Source organism: Brassica napus, chromosome C1 (assembly GCF_020379485.1).
Source record: "Brassica napus cultivar Da-Ae chromosome C1, Da-Ae, whole genome shotgun sequence".
NCBI classification, from domain to species: Eukaryota; Viridiplantae; Streptophyta; class Magnoliopsida; order Brassicales; family Brassicaceae; genus Brassica; species Brassica napus.
In genome coordinates, this window is record NC_063444.1 from 6,433,310 (window position 1) to 6,451,150 (window position 17,841).

The 17,841-nt window shown below is 37.7% G+C and overlaps 4 protein-coding genes across 4 annotated transcripts; 1 reads left to right on the forward strand and 3 right to left on the reverse strand.

Moving 5' to 3' along the window:
• Positions 1-4,343: 4,343 nt before the first annotated feature.
• Positions 4,344-6,505, reverse strand: LOC106438072 (cruciferin CRU1-like). Its single transcript, XM_013879128.2, has 4 exons — positions 6,156-6,505; positions 5,723-6,039; positions 5,184-5,627; positions 4,344-4,923 (listed from the first exon to the last, which is right to left on the reverse strand). Exons 1-4 carry the CDS (start codon positions 6,457-6,459, stop codon positions 4,519-4,521), a joined length of 1,470 nt encoding a protein of 489 aa, XP_013734582.1. The 5' UTR covers positions 6,460-6,505; the 3' UTR covers positions 4,344-4,518.
• Positions 6,506-7,323: 818 nt separating this feature from the next.
• On the forward strand, positions 7,324-9,652 carry LOC106438101 (prohibitin-1, mitochondrial). The gene is made up of 6 exons (XM_013879161.3): positions 7,324-7,443; positions 7,907-8,095; positions 8,358-8,474; positions 8,616-8,786; positions 8,872-9,084; positions 9,178-9,652. Exons 2-6 carry the CDS (start codon positions 7,919-7,921, stop codon positions 9,370-9,372), a joined length of 873 nt encoding a protein of 290 aa, XP_013734615.1. The 5' UTR covers positions 7,324-7,443; positions 7,907-7,918; the 3' UTR covers positions 9,373-9,652.
• A 35-nt stretch (positions 9,653-9,687) lies between these two features.
• Positions 9,688-11,761, reverse strand: LOC106438092 (NAC domain-containing protein 73). Its single transcript, XM_013879150.3, has 3 exons — positions 11,275-11,761; positions 10,996-11,185; positions 9,688-10,423 (listed from the first exon to the last, which is right to left on the reverse strand). The coding sequence occupies exons 1-3, from the start codon at positions 11,422-11,424 to the stop codon at positions 9,852-9,854; spliced, it is 912 nt and encodes a 303-aa protein (XP_013734604.1). The 5' UTR covers positions 11,425-11,761; the 3' UTR covers positions 9,688-9,851.
• Positions 11,762-13,699: 1,938 nt separating this feature from the next.
• On the reverse strand, positions 13,700-17,128 carry LOC106438115 (receptor-like protein kinase 5). Its single transcript, XM_013879179.3, has 2 exons — positions 14,390-17,128; positions 13,700-14,286 (listed from the first exon to the last, which is right to left on the reverse strand). The coding sequence occupies exons 1-2, from the start codon at positions 16,983-16,985 to the stop codon at positions 13,889-13,891; spliced, it is 2,994 nt and encodes a 997-aa protein (XP_013734633.2). The 5' UTR covers positions 16,986-17,128; the 3' UTR covers positions 13,700-13,888.
• Between the last annotated feature and the right edge of the window lie 713 nt (positions 17,129-17,841).

Consider the following 17,841-nt stretch of genomic DNA (forward strand, 5'->3'; position numbering starts at 1 on the left):
TTGCTTTTGCTGTGCGCTCACACTGATACAACCTCTTCAATCTTTCCGTCAAAGGCAAATACCACATTCTTTTGAATGGGATCGGAACTCTTCCCCTCGTCTCCTGATAACGAGGTTTCCCACAAAATTTGCATACATTCCGTGTCTCATCCGCTCTCCAGTAGATCATGCAGTTGTCAATACATACATCTATCACTTCATACGGTAGTTGAAGACCTGCAACAAGTTTCTGAACCTCGTAGTATGAACCCGGTGCAAGGTTATCCTCAGGTAGAATACCTTTGACAAAATCAGTAATCGCATCCATACATTCTTCAGCCAAATTATAGTCTGTCTTAATACCCATTAATCTAGTTGCAGATGATAAGACTGAATGACCATCTCTACAATTTTGATACAAAGGTTGTTTTCCTGCATCCAACATGTCAAAAAATCTCCTAGACTCGGGGTTTGGTTCTTCCCCTCTATAATGATCATGTACCATCTGCTCAGTACCTACACCATAATCTATATCCGTTCTAGATTCTTCTAACCTAATATCAGGCTGAGGTTCACTAACAGGCTGAGGTTCGCTAGTACTACCATATTCATAACCAGTTTCCCCATGAAGGTACCAAACTTTATAATTACGTGAAAACCCTTTCATATACAAATGAGTCCAAACATCAAATTCTTTTATAACCTTATTATTATTGCAAGAAGAGCAGGGACATCTTAACATACCACTTTTTGCATCCGGTTGCTGTTGAACAAGCCTCATGAATTCTCCAATCCCTTGAACGTATTCTTCCGTAAGCAAATTGGTGTTCGGATCCAAATGAGGTTTATCCATCCACGAACGATAATAAACTTCTGAAGACATGATTTTCACGGAATTGTTATGACTAAAGAGAATGAAGAGAGAATGAAGTGTGAATGAGTTGAATGAGGAGGGGTTGTATTTATAGGAAATTGCTTACGGACCTCCGACGACTTTCCGACGAAATTCCGACGGATATAAAGAAGTCCGTCGGAATTCCGTCGGAATTGTCCAATCCCAAACGGCTATACAACGGTCATATGTATTTGTCGGCAACGGTCACATGGTTCGTCGGAATTCCGTCGGAAAATACCGATGGAATTCCGACGACTTTGCTGTTAATCGGAATGTCGTCGGAATTCCGTCGGAATATACCGACGAACTTCCGACGACTACAACGGTTACATTTTTTATCGGAATGTCGTCGAAAAGTCGTCGGAAAATTCCGACGAACCGTATGTCGTCGGAATTCCGTCGGAAATGGCCGACGGAATTCCGACGACTTCATTTTTTTGGATTTGGTCGGAAATTTGTCAGTATTCTGTCGCAAATGTCCGACGACCTTGGTGTCCGTCGGAACCTCCGTCGGAATTCGGTGTGTTTTCTTGTAGTGTAAAAATGAAGGTTAAAATTGTGTGTTAAAATGATGATATTTTAAAAAATATTAAAGTCTCTAAAACTTAGTTACTATATAAGACGCTTGCATATTTTTACATTTACTTATATTCAAAGTAAATGATACAAAATATATAAAACCAGATAATAATAGATAAAACCCTAAAAATCAACAAAAATTGCATCAATTTTTATTTTCGTGATTTTTTCAGCAAATCATCCTAATTTGTATGGGTTAGAACTTAGAAGTTGATGGCTTTAAAAAAACAATTAAAGTCTCTAGGATTTTAACTAAAACATATTATAACAAAAAAAGTTTCAGAGAAAAACTGGATCTCAAATCTGGTAAAAATCTAACTAATATTTACTAGATAAAGAAAAAAATAGAGATTTGGGTCGTCAAAATTTTTACATTATAAAAGGGTCCTAAGCAAATACATTTTTCACTTCAATGTGGGCACGACTCTGAGATCATGCGAACATTTTTATTTACGGAACTAAAGAAGAAAGTGTAAAAAAGGAAGATTATAAAGATGTGATTCATGTGATGAATAAACTCAGTGACTGGGTCATAAGAGCATGATTAATAAGAGTTCTTATGATGATGTTCTTAGCGGAATATAAGAAACCGTATTTTAACTTTCAACTTAAAAACTAAGAATCGGTTCTTACATATCTCATCCTAAGAACCCCCATTCTATTATTCCGCTAATAACCTCATCCTAAGAACTCTATTAATCATGCTCTAAATAATCTTTAATTCTCCTCGGTGAGAGAATTAAATCTCGAAGCGAACTAGTTTGGGCCTCTTACAAGCTCACATAGGCACATACTGCACAACCTCAACAAAATATAGAAGCATTTATAAAATATAAATATATATCTATTCTATTAAAAGAAGTACAAAATAATAATTGTTTATTTTTATGTGGACTCGTACAAATTTTCATTACTTTTTTTAACTAATTCTAATCATTTCATTTAGTGTTTTGTTACATTTTTTACACTATTTTTCACTCTTTCAAATCACTTTATTGATTGTATTTATCATAATAATTTGATGTCATTTATTTTACGTATTAACCATAATAATTTCACGTGTAATCTAAATAAAATTGCTCCATTAGTAAATAGAATTCAAACTGCTTAACAAAATTATTTTTATTTGTTTACATAATTAATTAGACATACGCATTTAGGTATAAGTTGGTATTGGGTTTTATGGGTATCGGGTTTCTAGATTTTAAAATTAAACTATGATCGGATATTATAAATTTTCGAATAAGGTTCAAATTGGATTCTTCCGAGTCCAGATAAGTTTTAGAAACCTAACCATATCTAAATAACCTATATATTTTAAAATGTCACAAAACAATTTATAAATAAAAAAGTAAAAACCAACACCCGTACGAGCTTGACCCACGGGTCCAGCTCTAGTTATAGGTTAGGTTATACCGTGTTACAAAAAAAAAATTGGAAAAGACTCAATGATTGGGCCGTAATAACCTTTAATTCGTTATCCCCCATATATTAAAAGAGAAGCATTATAACATTTTTTGTATTCACGTGTCATCACCACAATCATTCTTAGAATCCTTAAAAAATATGTTGGTCCATCAAAATATATAATAAGCTTTTTTTTAACTAATCATAAATTAATTATTAATGTTGTTCATTGTTCCTTAAATAAAAATAACGGAATTACCAAATGTGGCTAAAGTATATATGACAATTAATGATTTTGAATAATAAAGATTTGATAAAAATTAGTCTATTCTATATCATTTTTTAAATTTTAACATATTAAAATAAATTAAACAACCACATTAATATATAGTAAAAATTAGATTTTTCTGTATATGTTATATTTTAAAATTTTAAAAACGAATATAAATGACTAAAGTTGTCAAAAATCTCATATTGAGTTTTTCATGGTTTAAATTTTTTGTTATAACAAGATATAAATGATTACAAAATTATATAATAAGAAGTCTCATTTAATTAATATTAATATTTTTTAAAATAAATTATGTACCATATAAAAATACATATGTATTTTAATTTCGAAAGTTGCTTTGATTTTTCGTTTGATTAAAAATTTGAACAAATATTGACAGCTTAATATTTAGTTTAAAACTTTGCATAATGTTTTTAAAATTATAAATGACTAAAACTATTAAACATCCCACACAAAAAAATTGTTATCGGTGATTTAAATTTTTTGTTACCGAAAATACAAATGATCAAAAAACAATATGAGTATAAAATATTATTTAACAGATATCAATATTAAAAATATACTATATATCTATGTTAATATCATTAAAACTTAATTTTATATCATATAAAATAGAAAAAGTGTTTATTTGAATTAATAAAATTTATTTATGTATTTGCACCAATTTAATCATCTACGTAATATTTACTGAGTTCTTAATTATCAATATATATGTATTATTTAATAATATGTAAAAGAACATATAATACGTAAAACTAATTTATATAATATTTATCCCGCGCAAGACGCGAGTTTTAACCTAGTTTATATAGTGAACTGTAAATATGATAGATTATACTGTGTTACAAAAAAAATAGTATGATAGATTATACTTAAATTTTCTGCGGAAGGTCGAATACTTTAGTAAACTAATAATTACAAAATTATGAACTTGGAACCATCTTAAATAAAACATAACGATGAAAATGCAGATATGGTTAGAACAACCATAAAAATTCATAACAAATTAAAAAGAGGAACTATCTTCTTTCTGTTCCTTTGTCGTATTATCCACATATGATGGTCTGAATTAGCGATATGAACTGTCGTAACTCCAGTACCCGGCTCAATGACCGAACATTGCACACGTAGCCATCAGGCTCATAGAGAATATGAGTTGAAAAAACACTAGTCATCACCAGAGAATGTAACTCGAAACTCCACTTTTATTTATGAGAAGGGTTACATAAAAGAGACGTGCCGGTGTGTTCTTTAGACACATATTTTACACATACGTTAAAAGCTTAAGAGTTGACATGATTACAAACTGACCATTACAGTAGTAAACCATGTCCCTACTTTATTAGTAAAAGTAAAACGTTTTAACTTAAGCCTCGACTATCTCCTCGATCAACTGGGGTTGTCCACCGCGCGCACGAGTCAAAGTGGTCTCAAGCGTGTTGAACTTGATCCTTCTAGCTTCCTCGAGAGAGATCTGGAAAGCGTTGGTTAGGACCTCTAGTGGCAATGCCCTCAAGGCCGAGGTTCTACCGGCCAACGTGCTGACCATCGCGTTAGCGTTTGTCTTGAAAGAAATCCATTCAAAGTTGTTTTGGTGGGACTGGACAACATAGGCGAATCCTTGTGGGATGACCACGAGCTGTCCCTTCTGCACCTGCTGGTCCAGAACGTTCTGTCCGTTGTCGTTCACCACTTGAATCCTTGCTTGTCCTTGAGTGCAGTACAAGATCTCGTTCGCGTTCATGTTGTATTTCGGAAGCACCATCGCATTCTGAAAGAATGTTCGTTAGACCATGCCCATCATTGTCACACACAATATAATATAATCTTATTAAATGTATATGAATTGAATTATATATGTGTATATGAACTGGATACAATATATTATATATTTTGACATATAATATATATACGGATAGTATTTTTTTTCTTAGTATACATTAACTGTATTTTGATTTCATAGTTTTAAGAAAATATATTTTAAGTAAAACTCTTGATATGTGGTAATATAATTTTATTAAATGTACTTACACCCTGGAGAATGCCACGGGTGGCGCTGAGTCTGATATACTGCAAGATGGGTAAGGTGTAGCTGTTAACGCTGGTCACACGGCCGAGGTTGGGCTTATACACGTCAGCACGGGCTGGGTCATCAATGTTCTCGTGGGTCCTCATGCTGCAGATAGTCTCCTCCAAGCCGTTGTCTTGTGGGCTTTGTGGTGGGCCACGTGGGTGTCTCCACTGCTCACTCTCGTATGGCTGTCTAAGAGGCGGCCTCACTACCTGGAAAGGTCCCTTAACACGAACGATGTTTCCTCTGCTGTCTTGTTGGTTCTGAAGCTCCTGAGCCAACCTAACGTCGATTTTCAATGCCTGGGCTAGGACCTGAGGGTCGAACCCGCTCAACATGTTCTGTTGTTGTTGTTGCTGCTGCTGGGAACCGCCCTGTGGGTTGTTTCCGGCCAGACGGAACGTCTACAGCACAGAATCACGAATGCAAAACATGTATATTAGCTAAAATGATACGGAAGATCTTCTGATAGTGAACGATTGTGTATATATATGATTACTCTTGGGTTGCGGTCGAGTTGGTTTTGGTAGTTGGCAATGTCGAGAAGGCAGATAATGACAAGTGGCTGGTCACCGGTGTTGTAGATCCAATGGGAAGAGCCTGCAGTTATGGCAATGACGTCTCCATGTCGAACATGTTCCACCTTCTGGTGCATGTCACGGAACCCTTGCTGCTGCAGACCCTGCTGTCCCTGTTGACCCTGTTGACCCTGTTGTCCCTGTTGTCCCTGCTGTCCCTGTTGTTGTCCTTGCATAGGCTGCGAGTCCATGAAGGTTTCCGCGCATCCAGGGACCACTCTTCCGCTGATACCCATTCCTATAAAATTTTATAGAAGAAAAAAAGAGAGAAGAGATGAAAGTAAGTGGATCGTATGATATATACATATTCGACGGACAGGTTAATTAATTATGGGTGCATAGATAGATATTGACCTTGAACAACGTAGGAAATTTTGGGGGAGCTGAAGAAGGTAGGAAGGTAGAGACCGCCTTGTTCGATTATAAGGCGAGAAACAGAGACACCAGCACATCGGATCTGAGGATTGTTGTGATCCCAGTACTCGACCCGACCAGCCTCGCTCTTGATAGTTTCGGTAGGCTGGAGAACGTCTAAGTTATCGAGGTTACACGCGTTCCCTATTTGAGGAGGAACCCCTAGCGACTGCCTTGCGAGACAGCCGTTAAGGACGAGGAGAGCCCCGAACGTTGCGACGAGGAGATGAGCAAGCTTAACCATATTGTGTGTGTTTTGGTGATAGATGGATGAAGAAACATGGAGACTTGGTAGGAGTTTATATATGTGGAGTGAGCATGAAGGTTTTGCCACGTAGGAACTGGTTTGCATGAAGTCGTGGGTCTATGGTCTTTACACGTCACTCTGTGAGCTGAAGCAAGTGTCTCATGATGTTCATGCGCGTAGCACTATCTCCGCATACTCCAAACCACGACAAAATTCAAATGTATCTCTCATTTTTAGGTTCATGTTATCAACCAGTACAGAGGAACTCTCTAGTTGATTAATTTCATTTTTAATCGTCTTAAATTCATTTAACCATATAATAAAGGGGATAGGAGAATCTACTTTTTGACAATTAACGTATCAAATTACATCACTAGTATCCAGTATTAAAATATCTGGGGTTGTGATCGAACAGTCTAGGAGATACAGCCAAAACTATATATTATTGAAAGAGTTACCAATTCAAAAGGAAAAGAGACAAAAAGGTGACACTTGAGACTTGAGAGACGCGGCGACACTAGGAGGGTTTGGTCCGTTGTATCTTCTGCGACTTGAGTCGCCAACTGTTCGGTTGCATGTTAAGAGGCAGTGACATTTGTACATGCCCTTGTCATAACCCTAAACCCATTCTCAATCAAGCTCATCCATAAAGAATATAATTGACCACTTTACCCCCCCCCCCAGAAGGTCGATTAGAAAGAGAGCATAATTAAAGGGCCAATGACTCGATTAGATCCTTAAATAATTGTTCATCATCCGAATTTATAATCTTGTGCTATTACGTGGACCTATGTACTAGCAGAGTTATCGAGTTTTAAAATGGGCTTTTAATATTCGGCTACATGGGCTTCATCTATGACAAGAGCCCAAAGTATTTTTTTTTAACCGGAATGTTCTACTACTAGCCAAAACTTAAAACCCTAAACCCCTTTCTCACGATCTTCCCCTCTCTTCTCTCCGCGACATTAGCAAGGTTTTGAGGTACGCTTGTCTCTTTTCTCCTCTGCGTCTTCTCCGAAATGGGTCTGTATCGGTCAAAGTTCTTATCGAAATTCTTAATTAAGTAAAATTTTTAGGTGGGTGTGATAGTTTTCTGCTCGAATTGACCAACTAATCGCTGCTATCGTGCCAAAGATTCTGTTTAATTAGGAACGTTCTGGAGATAGCCCTTGCTTAAAATTTGCAATCTTTTAATGACTTGCTTTTGTTACTTTACAATTGGTCTTGCATTTGCATCCACTGAGTATGTCTGAAAATTTGAGTGTTTGTTAGTTAATCTGTTCCGACACACCTTAAAGTTTGGTTTTTTACTTCTTTTTCACATTGGTGGATTTGTTCCAGAAGAAGATGAATTTGAACAATTTGAGTGTTTGTTTTGTTAATCTGTTCCGACCCACCTTAAAGTTTGTTTGGTTTTTTCTTTCACGTTGGTGGATTATTCCAGAAAAAGAAGAAGATGAATCTAAACAACGTTAAAGTGCCGAAGGTGCCAGGTGGTGGTGCAGTATCTGCGTTGCTTAAGATTGGGATTATCGGTGGGCTTGGTCTCTACGGGGCCACACACAGTCTCTACAATGTCGACGGAGGTCATCGAGCCATCATGTTCAACCGTTTAGTCGGTGTTAAAGATAAGGTTAGTTAATGTTCTCTTCTCCAATTCCCGTCTCTTTGAGTTTCCAGTGGATGTAATGTAACTCTATCTGTATTCCATTGAATGTTCCTAGTGAGATCTCATGCGGTTTGTCGTGGTATCTAGGTTGATTTGTTAAGCCTGGTTATCATTTGTGAAAGCTTGTTGTTTTGCTCTTCTCACTTAGCTTAATTATACTTTTCTTATTTGACAAATATTCACAAGTATGCAGTTAGTAAAGTAATCTTGTTATTTACGCACGCAGGTTTACCCTGAGGGTACACACCTTATGGTTCCTTGGTTCGAAAGGCCGGTCATCTATGACGTTCGTGCACGACCTTACCTTGTTGAGAGTACTTCCGGAAGCCGTGATCTCCAGATGGTACTCTTCTTAATCTTCTCCGTTTGTCACTCTTTTTTTGGTTGTATGAATCCATCATATGGTTTCTTATATGCCACTGTGGCGTAAATGTCGACAAACAACTTCATAAGCACTGTGTTTTGTGGGTTTTGAAACTTTCAGGTGAAAATTGGGCTGAGGGTTCTCACGCGTCCCATGGCAGACCAGTTACCTGAGATCTACAGAACCCTTGGCGAGAACTACAGCGAGAGAGTTCTGCCTTCTATAATCCACGAGACTTTGAAAGCTGTTGTTGCTCAGTACAATGCAAGCCAGCTTATCACTCAGAGAGAGGTATCTAATTAATTGGCTCTGTAAATATATATGCATATTCTTTTCCCACACTCTTAGTGAGTCAAGTTATCTAATCTATTTTCAGGCGGTCAGTAGGGAGATCAGGAAGATTCTGACTCAACGAGCAACAAACTTCAACATTGCTCTTGACGATGTCTCCATCACGACCTTGACTTTCGGGAAGGAGTTCACAGCTGCCATTGAGGCAAAGCAGGTGGCTGCTCAAGAGGCTGAGAGGGCTAAGTTCATCGTTGAGAAGGCCGAACAAGACAAGAGGAGTGCAGTTATCCGCGCTCAGGTAAAGAGAACATGTTCTACATTTTCATTTTCCAGTTACCTTAAGTTATGAGACTGATTTAAACAAATGTTCCAATGCGGCAATGCCTTGTAGGGAGAAGCCAAGAGTGCTCAGCTCATAGGTCAGGCAATCGCAAACAACCAAGCGTTCATAACGCTCAGGAAGATCGAGGCGGCTAGAGAGATTGCTCAGACCATAGCACACTCGGCCAACAAGGTGTACCTGAGCTCTGACGATCTTTTGCTTAACCTACAGGAGATGAACTTGGATGTGAATCCAAAGAAGTAGAGAGAGGCTTCTTAAGTAAACACACGTGTGGTGGTTTGTGTCAGTCTTTTCAATTCTCTTGCATCCTTTGGAACAAAAGCTAAGACCTTTGGATTGTTATCTACTATTATCCCAAGCTTATAGCCTTCTTCCATTAAACAAGGAAGAAGAAACTGTTTTTGCTGAACGAGTCAATTGTGTTACACTAGCTTTTGCATTAAAAGGTTGCCGATAAAATATCTCAATGAATTAATGTACCAAGAGACAAAGTGAGATCTTTGTACATTTTTTTTCATGATCAGTACAAGGAATTATAATATTGTATACAAAGCAGTATAATGATGAAAAAGGCAAAATATAGTGACAAAAAGTTACGTATATAAGATTCCACTGTAAGTTTAAATTATTTTCATTGTGTTTATGTGTGTTACTGTAGTATATAATGCTTAAGATAATAAACCCCTTCTCTTATTTGGCGATCATCCACATAAAATTTATTTTTAAGGGATAAAAGGTTGAGAGCCGTTAACCAATTGGTTCTGTATCCCGGTTTGATTAAACGAGATGATCGCCGGAATATTGTTATAATACTCACCGGCTCCAGCTGATCCTCCACTGCCTTTAACGTTATGAAGATGGTAATGAAGGTGGCGACCACCACCACCACCAAGGTGATGACTGTCGCCATGGAGGTAAGGCCGCTCCTTGGCAGTGGCTGCGGCAGCAACAGAGCCACCGCATTGGCGTGGTTGAGTCTGGTAGAATACTTTGGAGACAACTAGCTCGCCTTCTTTCTCTTCCTCGTTGGTGCCAAGATGATATTGATGCATGACCCAGTTAGTCTTCTCCGGTTTCTTTTGTTTGCCGTAGTTTGTGTAGAGCACTAGGATTTTCTTGTAGCCTCTCACTCTTCCTCCGGTGAGTACAGGACGTGTTTTCCCGGTCTTGTGCCACCGTGTCTCGCCATCGACTTCGGAGTCAGTGTGGACTTTACGTCGCTTTCTTGTTCCCGTCGTGTATGCCTTTGAGGGTCGGTGGAAGAAATGACGGACCGTCCCGTCCTTGTTCACACCTATATATATGAACGTTAATGTCTATGTAATTATTACTGATCAGTTAGCATTTTTTAGACATAATCTAATCAGGTATTACACTCGTTGAAGAAAAAGATAAGAATGACATTATAACATCAATTTGATTGGCTTCGCACTCTATTTCTATTTGACATTTTTGTTAGTTTAAAAATCAAAATAGTTTGTTGCAGTTCTATTTTTTTTTTTAGTTTTAAAAAACTCTACTAGCAGTCGAAAATCAATGACGAAAATGGATAGTCAAACCAATATGATATAAATAACCGGGTTACTTTTCTTTTCTTTCTGGTAAAAGGAAATATTGCATGGCTTCAAAATAAGTATAATAGTATTCGCTAAATGTACGAAAAGTTTCATTTAATAAGATAATTGTGCATTAATGTTCTTTAAGAAGTAGATCTATAATCTATTTATAAAGTAAATGATTTGTTCTTCTTTTATGTCGGTAGTTTAGACCATATTAAGACAAAAAAAACTTAATATTCCGTGTTAAATAAAAGCGAATAATTGTTGATAGGATTATAGTATCTTGGAAGAAACAACATAAAATAACCTGGCAATTTCTCAGGATGGGTATAACATATGCCGTTTTCGCCGTCGATGGTACGAATAAACTCATCGATGAGAGGATGAAGCTTTCTTGCATCGTCTCTTACCTTTCCTTCAAGATGCTCAAGTACCTCTTGATCCGTCGGATCGAACTTCACTCCGGCAGGCAGTCCGGGCAAGTCATGGATCCCCGCCTATATACACCATATTTTGTTCATATCAGTCACTGATTAGTTTCAAAATCTATAGAGCTGGATAAAGCTAGCTAGAGAGAAAGAAGAACCTGTTCATGAAACTTGAATTTATGGCCACATGAAGGACACGTTTTGTGACTAGAGACTTGAAATGAGGCTGCAGGAGACTCAGCCGCTGTTGGAGAGGGAATGATTCTTTCAACGGTCTGAACATCGCTACGGTCATTGCACCAAGTCATGTTGTTTTGTGTATCTTAGTTTCCTCTAGTGCATTACCTCTCTTCTCTTCTCTTCCTACACTTCTCACAACTTCATTAGAATAAACAAAGGCGTGAGAGAGAGATAGAGAGAAGGGAAAAAGGGTTAAAGATGGCTAAAAGGCGTGAGAGAGAGATAGAGAGAAGGGTAAAAGGGTTAAAGATGGCTAAAGCATATGTTTCCTAAGTAGAACTCTTTGAGGTTATCGTGAGAAAGAGGAAGGAATTGAATTCTTGTTCATCACTTTTTAAGCTGAGTTAATTGCTCTTTTTTGCCCTTGATATTAACTTTGTACTATCCATGAGAGAGAAAAATAAGATATAGCTATTATTAAATCTCATTTATAATGTATACGAATGTACTTGTATGCTATATAGTAAGAAAATATTATTTTACGATTTAAAAAGTATGTCTAAACAAGGAAGCATACATGCTAAGTAACAATGATAGGGAGAGGTACACCTACAACTTGAAAGTAAAGTGTAAGTACATTTAACTATGAAACTCCCGAATCTTTAGTTTTACATTTATCTAACACTGATAAAATATTGGAACTTTTCTTGTTTTACAAGTATATATATATGCAGATACATATTTTGGAGTAAAAATATTTAATAGAAGGAACACTACATTCTTTTTGTTTTTATACAATGATATTCTAAAGACTGTTTATTCATAATGGATTATCGTAAGAAAAAGAAGAACAGATTGCTTGGGTTTTAAGTTTGGTTTGGCTTCTACATGTCATGTATGGTGTGTGAGAGAGAAGTAGACAATGACTGATCGAACAAAAAACATATGAAGACAAAAGAAAACAAAACATTGTGAAAGAATATCTGGTCGTATTTTGACAAGAGAACGTTCCTTATTTGACAAGAACATTCTTAAGTTATGGTCCAAATTACGTTCATCTGGTCGTATTTTGTTTGCGCTATATATAATGTATCATATAAAACTATATATAAAATCCGCAAATTAATCATTTATTATCTGCTAATATAAAGATAGATGTATTGATTATGATCTAAAATGAATATAAGATGGAGTGGATTTGGGGCAAGGTGTTGGTGCTGGTCTGTAAGAGCTCATAGAAACAAAAATAAGAAAAAGAAGTTAAGGTCCCGTGTCAACCTAGAGTGTATGCAAAGATATTACTTAAGCTTATACTTATAATTTACACCTGTATATACATCTTTTTCTCAACATCTCCATATGTATAATGTACAACTACTTAGTGAAATAGTGTACTAAGGTAGAATTATATTATATCACTTTGTGGCATGAATTTGTCAGTGTAATTGTGAAATATTAATAATATATATAAAATGAATAAATAAAAGTAGGATGCTGATTTTTATATATCAAAAGAAAAAGAAACTTAAAAGTCAGTCATTATTCTATTTCTTCACGTAGACTTCTCATGCATAACAAGGAAACTCGACCTTTATTTTTTCTTTTTGTATTCTAATTTTGTTTCTAATCTTCTCCCGTTAATTTTGAAGACATTAACAAACTAAACAAAAATAGATGTTACACTTATGTAGGTTTTTTGTTGATAAAAACACTTATGTAGTTATGTGAGTCCTTTACGAAAATTTGTGCTTTGCTTGTTGTTTTCATAGGTAGAATCGTAGCAATGTGTCATTGAAGAAATCCAATCACATTATGTTTGGCTATTTAGTAAAATACAAATATAACTTTATGCTTACATCCACCACCACGACTATATAAACTATGAATTCACTGTTATTACAAATTACTATATATAAGTATTAGTGTAATAATACATCATGTAATTAAATATATATATATATATATGTTTTGGAGGGAAATCTATTGAACATGTAGCCTTTTGAGTCGCATTACTAGCCCCCTTTTTCAAAAAAAAAAAACAAAAAAAAAATGCAAATCCGTTTACAAATTAATATGGTAATGTGTCGATTAGGTTTGGACATTTTATCTAAATCCAAACTGAAATAAATAACAAAATCTCCAAACGAGTATTGAATTACTAGAAATTTAATATTTGAAGCCGAACGGATAATATCAAAATCCAAATGAATATTTGAAGATAATTAAACAAATATATACTGAATCTGAACTAAAATTATCCAAACTTAATTCGATATGTAAAAATATCTAAACCGATTTTAGACTCTGAAATACTAGCAGATCTGAACCCGAACGGCCAGGCCTTAGGCCGATTATGACTCAGTAAAGGTTGGCTATAGGGTGGAGGGTGGACCAACCATCGAATGTTACAAACTTAATCATCGCGTTAATTAAAAATATTTTTAATATCCAAACATCATAGCATTAAAAGCTATTACCTAATCAGAGAGCTCCATTTTTCTGTTTCTGATTTCTTACAATTCACCTAACTTAATACAAACCAAATAACTATTTCTGGCCCAGCGCAACCCATACCGGCCCATATTTGAATGCTCAAACGCTGTTTATGTCTTCCACATAGTAAGGCGAGAGTTTCCCACTGCTCTTAGAGCGTTTGGACGCATTTGGACCGCTAATAGAAACAGCACCAGAGACTTCTTGAAGCATGATCACAACTTTTCTCATGGAAGGTCGGTTTAGAGGGAGAGGACTCGTACAGAGAAGACCAATGTGAATGACTTTGCTAATCTCTTCTTTGAACCCAAGATCAAGTTTGGGATCAATCACCGTTTCTAAACCGCTTTGGTCAAGGGTAGTGCACACCCACTTCACCATATCTTTATCTCCAAGTTCTAGATCTGTTGGTTGCTTCCCCGTTACCAACTCCAAAAGCACGATACCAAAACTGTAGATATCACTCTTTTCATTCACCCTGAGTGTATATACGTATTCTGCAGAAACATTAGAAAGAAAAAACTATTAACGCACCAATATCATTTGAAACATTATGTAACTTGTATGGTTTTATCATTTTATTTGGTTATGTTATCATACCTGGTGCAATGTAACCGCAAGAACCAGCGATTCCAGACATAGCTTCTGGCGATTTAGTACCGGTCATTTGACCGATTTTGGCAATACCAAAGTCAGCTACTTTGGCGCCATAATCTGCATCTAGCAATAGGTTACTAGACTTCACGTCACGGTGGACAATCGGTGGAACACAATCGTGGTGTAAGTATGATAGACCCTCGGCTGCGTCTAAACCGATCCTTAACCGTTCAGGCCAGCCCAACAACACCCCGCCTTTGCAGTGGCTGTGTAACACATCAGCTAAGCTCCCATTAGGCATGTACTCGTATACCAACAACTTGCAGTCCCCGGAGCTGCAGCAACACCACAAGCGCACAATACTCTTATGCCTGATCGTTCCAAGCGTTTCCACCTCCGCAGCGAAAACGTCTCTGTTCAACGAATCGTCTTCACCCCCTTTAGCCGTTTTGTTTAGTTTCTTCACAGCTACTACTACTTCTCCGCCACTAAGCTCCACTCTGTAGACTTTACCGGAGGAACCAGAACCGATCACGTTCCGTTCGTCAAGGCAATCAACGATCTCATGCTCGCTGAAATGAAGCTTGTGGAAGCTTCTCCACTTGGACGCGGACAATCTACCGCTCTTGGATGCTCTCATCTTCTTGCAGTTGGCGATAAACATAACAACCCCAACGACGAAAACCATACAGGCGAGTATGAAAATAGATAGGAGAATCCAGACATAACCGATGTTTTTAGACCGTGCGATCTTCCGCCAACGACTGTCGTGATCATCGACGCACAAGTCAGGGTTTCCCACAAAGCTAGAAGCGTAGATTTTGTTAGCGTAGAGAGGCGGTACTCTCCCGGTGAGATGATTATACGATAGGTTTATAATGTTCAGCTTCAGATTCTGGAGCTCCGGTGGAATCTCACCGGAAAATTGATTGTTCGAGAGATCGAGGTAGTTAAGAACCGACAAGTCTCCGAGCTCTCTAGGGACTTCACCGGAGAGATGGTTATTAGCTAAATTGAGCTCGTTCAGATTCTTCCAGCCACGGATTCCACGTGGAATCTCGCCGGAGAGTTGATTAGAGCTGAGATCGAGCCTGCTCAGTTGCTTAAGCTTCACCAAAGTACTAGTAACCTCGCCGGAGAAGCTATTTTCATCTCCGGCGATCTCGATGAGTCCGTTAAGCGATCCGATTTCGCCGGGAATCGAACCTGAGAACTGATTCTTTGAGATTCTCAGGTTTGATAGATTCTTTGCACCGGCGATGGACTCAGAGATTCTTCCGGTGAACGAGTTCTCCGAGAGTTCGAGCAGCGACATACGAGGCAAACCCCAGAACTCTTCCGGAACGTGACCGGAAAGCTTGTTGTTATTTAGCCTGACACGTGTCAAGCTCCTGCACTTTCCAAGATTTGTCGGTATTTCACCGGAAAAAGAGTTCCCTATAAGCATGAAAAACTCTAGCTTCCCTCCTCCGCATATATTCGCCGGTATCTCGCCGGAAAACTGATTATACGAAAAGTCCACGTACTGTAACGGAGAGTTCGCGCCGAGTTGACTCGGTATCTCCCCGGTGAGTTTGTTGTTGAACAGTTTTAGTTCCGTTAACGTTTTGGAGCGAGTTATGCTCTCCGGCAAGGGTCCTTCGAGCATGTTCTCGAAGAGGTTGAGCGACTCGAGGTTTAACCGAGCCAAGCCCTCGGGGATCTTCCCCGTCAGCTTGTTCGTCGACGCGTCGAAACTCTTTAGCATCGTCATGTTACCCATCGCCTCCGGTAACTCGCCTGAGAACGAGTTGTTGAATATCTCGATTTGCTCGATGCTTCTCAGCTCCGTGATCCAACTCGGGACAGACCCGGTGAGTTGATTCATGGTCAAATCCAAGCTGACCAAGTGAGTCAACCGGGACAGAGTTTGAGGCACCGAACCAGCGAGGTTGCAGCCGGCGAGCCAGAGAACACGAAGCTCCGTTAGATTACCGAGTTGACTCGGGATTCGACCAGGAGAAAATATATTGTAAGCGAGTCTGAGTTCTCTCAGAGTGGATACGTTGCCGAGCGAGGCGGGAATGGTGCCGGAGAGGAGGTTTCCGGCAAGGTTTAACTTCTCGAGCTTCCGGAACTCTCCGAAGCTCGCCGGAATCGTGTCCGATAAGTTGTTCCCGGATATTTCGAAGCGGCGGAGGTTCGGCAGCTTGAAAGGGAGTGACTCCGGGATGGAACCAACCAGGAGATTCTCCGACAAATTGAGATGGATGAGATTCCGACACGATGCAAAATCATCGCCGGAGAGGGAACCGTTGATGGAGTTGTTATAGAGAGAGAGGAATGACAGAGAAGGAAGACGGCAGAGGATGGAAGGGAAAGGACCGACGAGCATGAAGCTGGAGAGATTAACGGAGAAGACAGCTGACGTGGCATCGCAGGTGATGCCGCGCCAGTGGCACGGAGTGACGTCGTTTTCGGACCAGGAAGATAGTGACTGGGCCGGGTCAGATAAGCCCAGTTTGGCTTGCCGGAGGATGGTGGCATCGTGGTTTAGTGAGAGACATAGATACGTGGAAGAGAGGCATAGGAGGAGGAGGAGAATAAGACAATAAAGCATTTTTACTAGAAAGATTGTTTTAATTTTCTCTCTCTCTCTCTCATGCTTATGACTTGTGAATAAAACGAAATCATGAGTTTTAAAGGTTCAGGATTGTAGAAGCAAAGAGGGAAGCGAACACTGTGACAAGACATGTGTGAGACATGTTCTTCAAAAAATTGAGAATCAAACAGTCAGCTATTATATGCATCCATGTGAAATCTACCACAGTATTTACTATTTACATATAATTCATCACAAAACTCGTGAGTGATGAAATTAACACTACAAGAAAACAGCGGCATACTCGAGAAAAAAATCATCGGTATGTCGTCGGAATAACGCTATTCCGACGACATACCGACGAAAAAAGTCCTCGGAAATAACTTCTCGGAAATTCATTTTTCCTCGGAATATTCCGAGGACTTTTTTCGTCGGAAATTCCTCGGAATATTCCGAGGAAGATGTCGTCGGAATATTCCGAGGGATACACTTCCTCGGAATATTTCCAAAATTAAAAAAAAAATTATAAATTTATTTTTTTAAATTGAAATTCGAAAATATAAAATTAAAATTGAAATAGAAAACATATTTAAAATACAAAAAGTAATAAAATAGTTTTTATAAATAAAAAAATGTTTTATAAATACAAAATTAGTTTTAATAAATATAAATATTTTTATAAATATGAAATCATCTTTTTATAAATACAAAATAGTTTTTATAAATACAAAAAATAATAAAATAGTGTTTATAAATCGAAAAATTGTTTTATAAATACAAAATTAGTTTTAATAAATATAAATATTTTTATAAATATGAAATCATCTTTTTATAAATACAAAAAATAATAAAATAGTGTTTATAAATCAAAAAA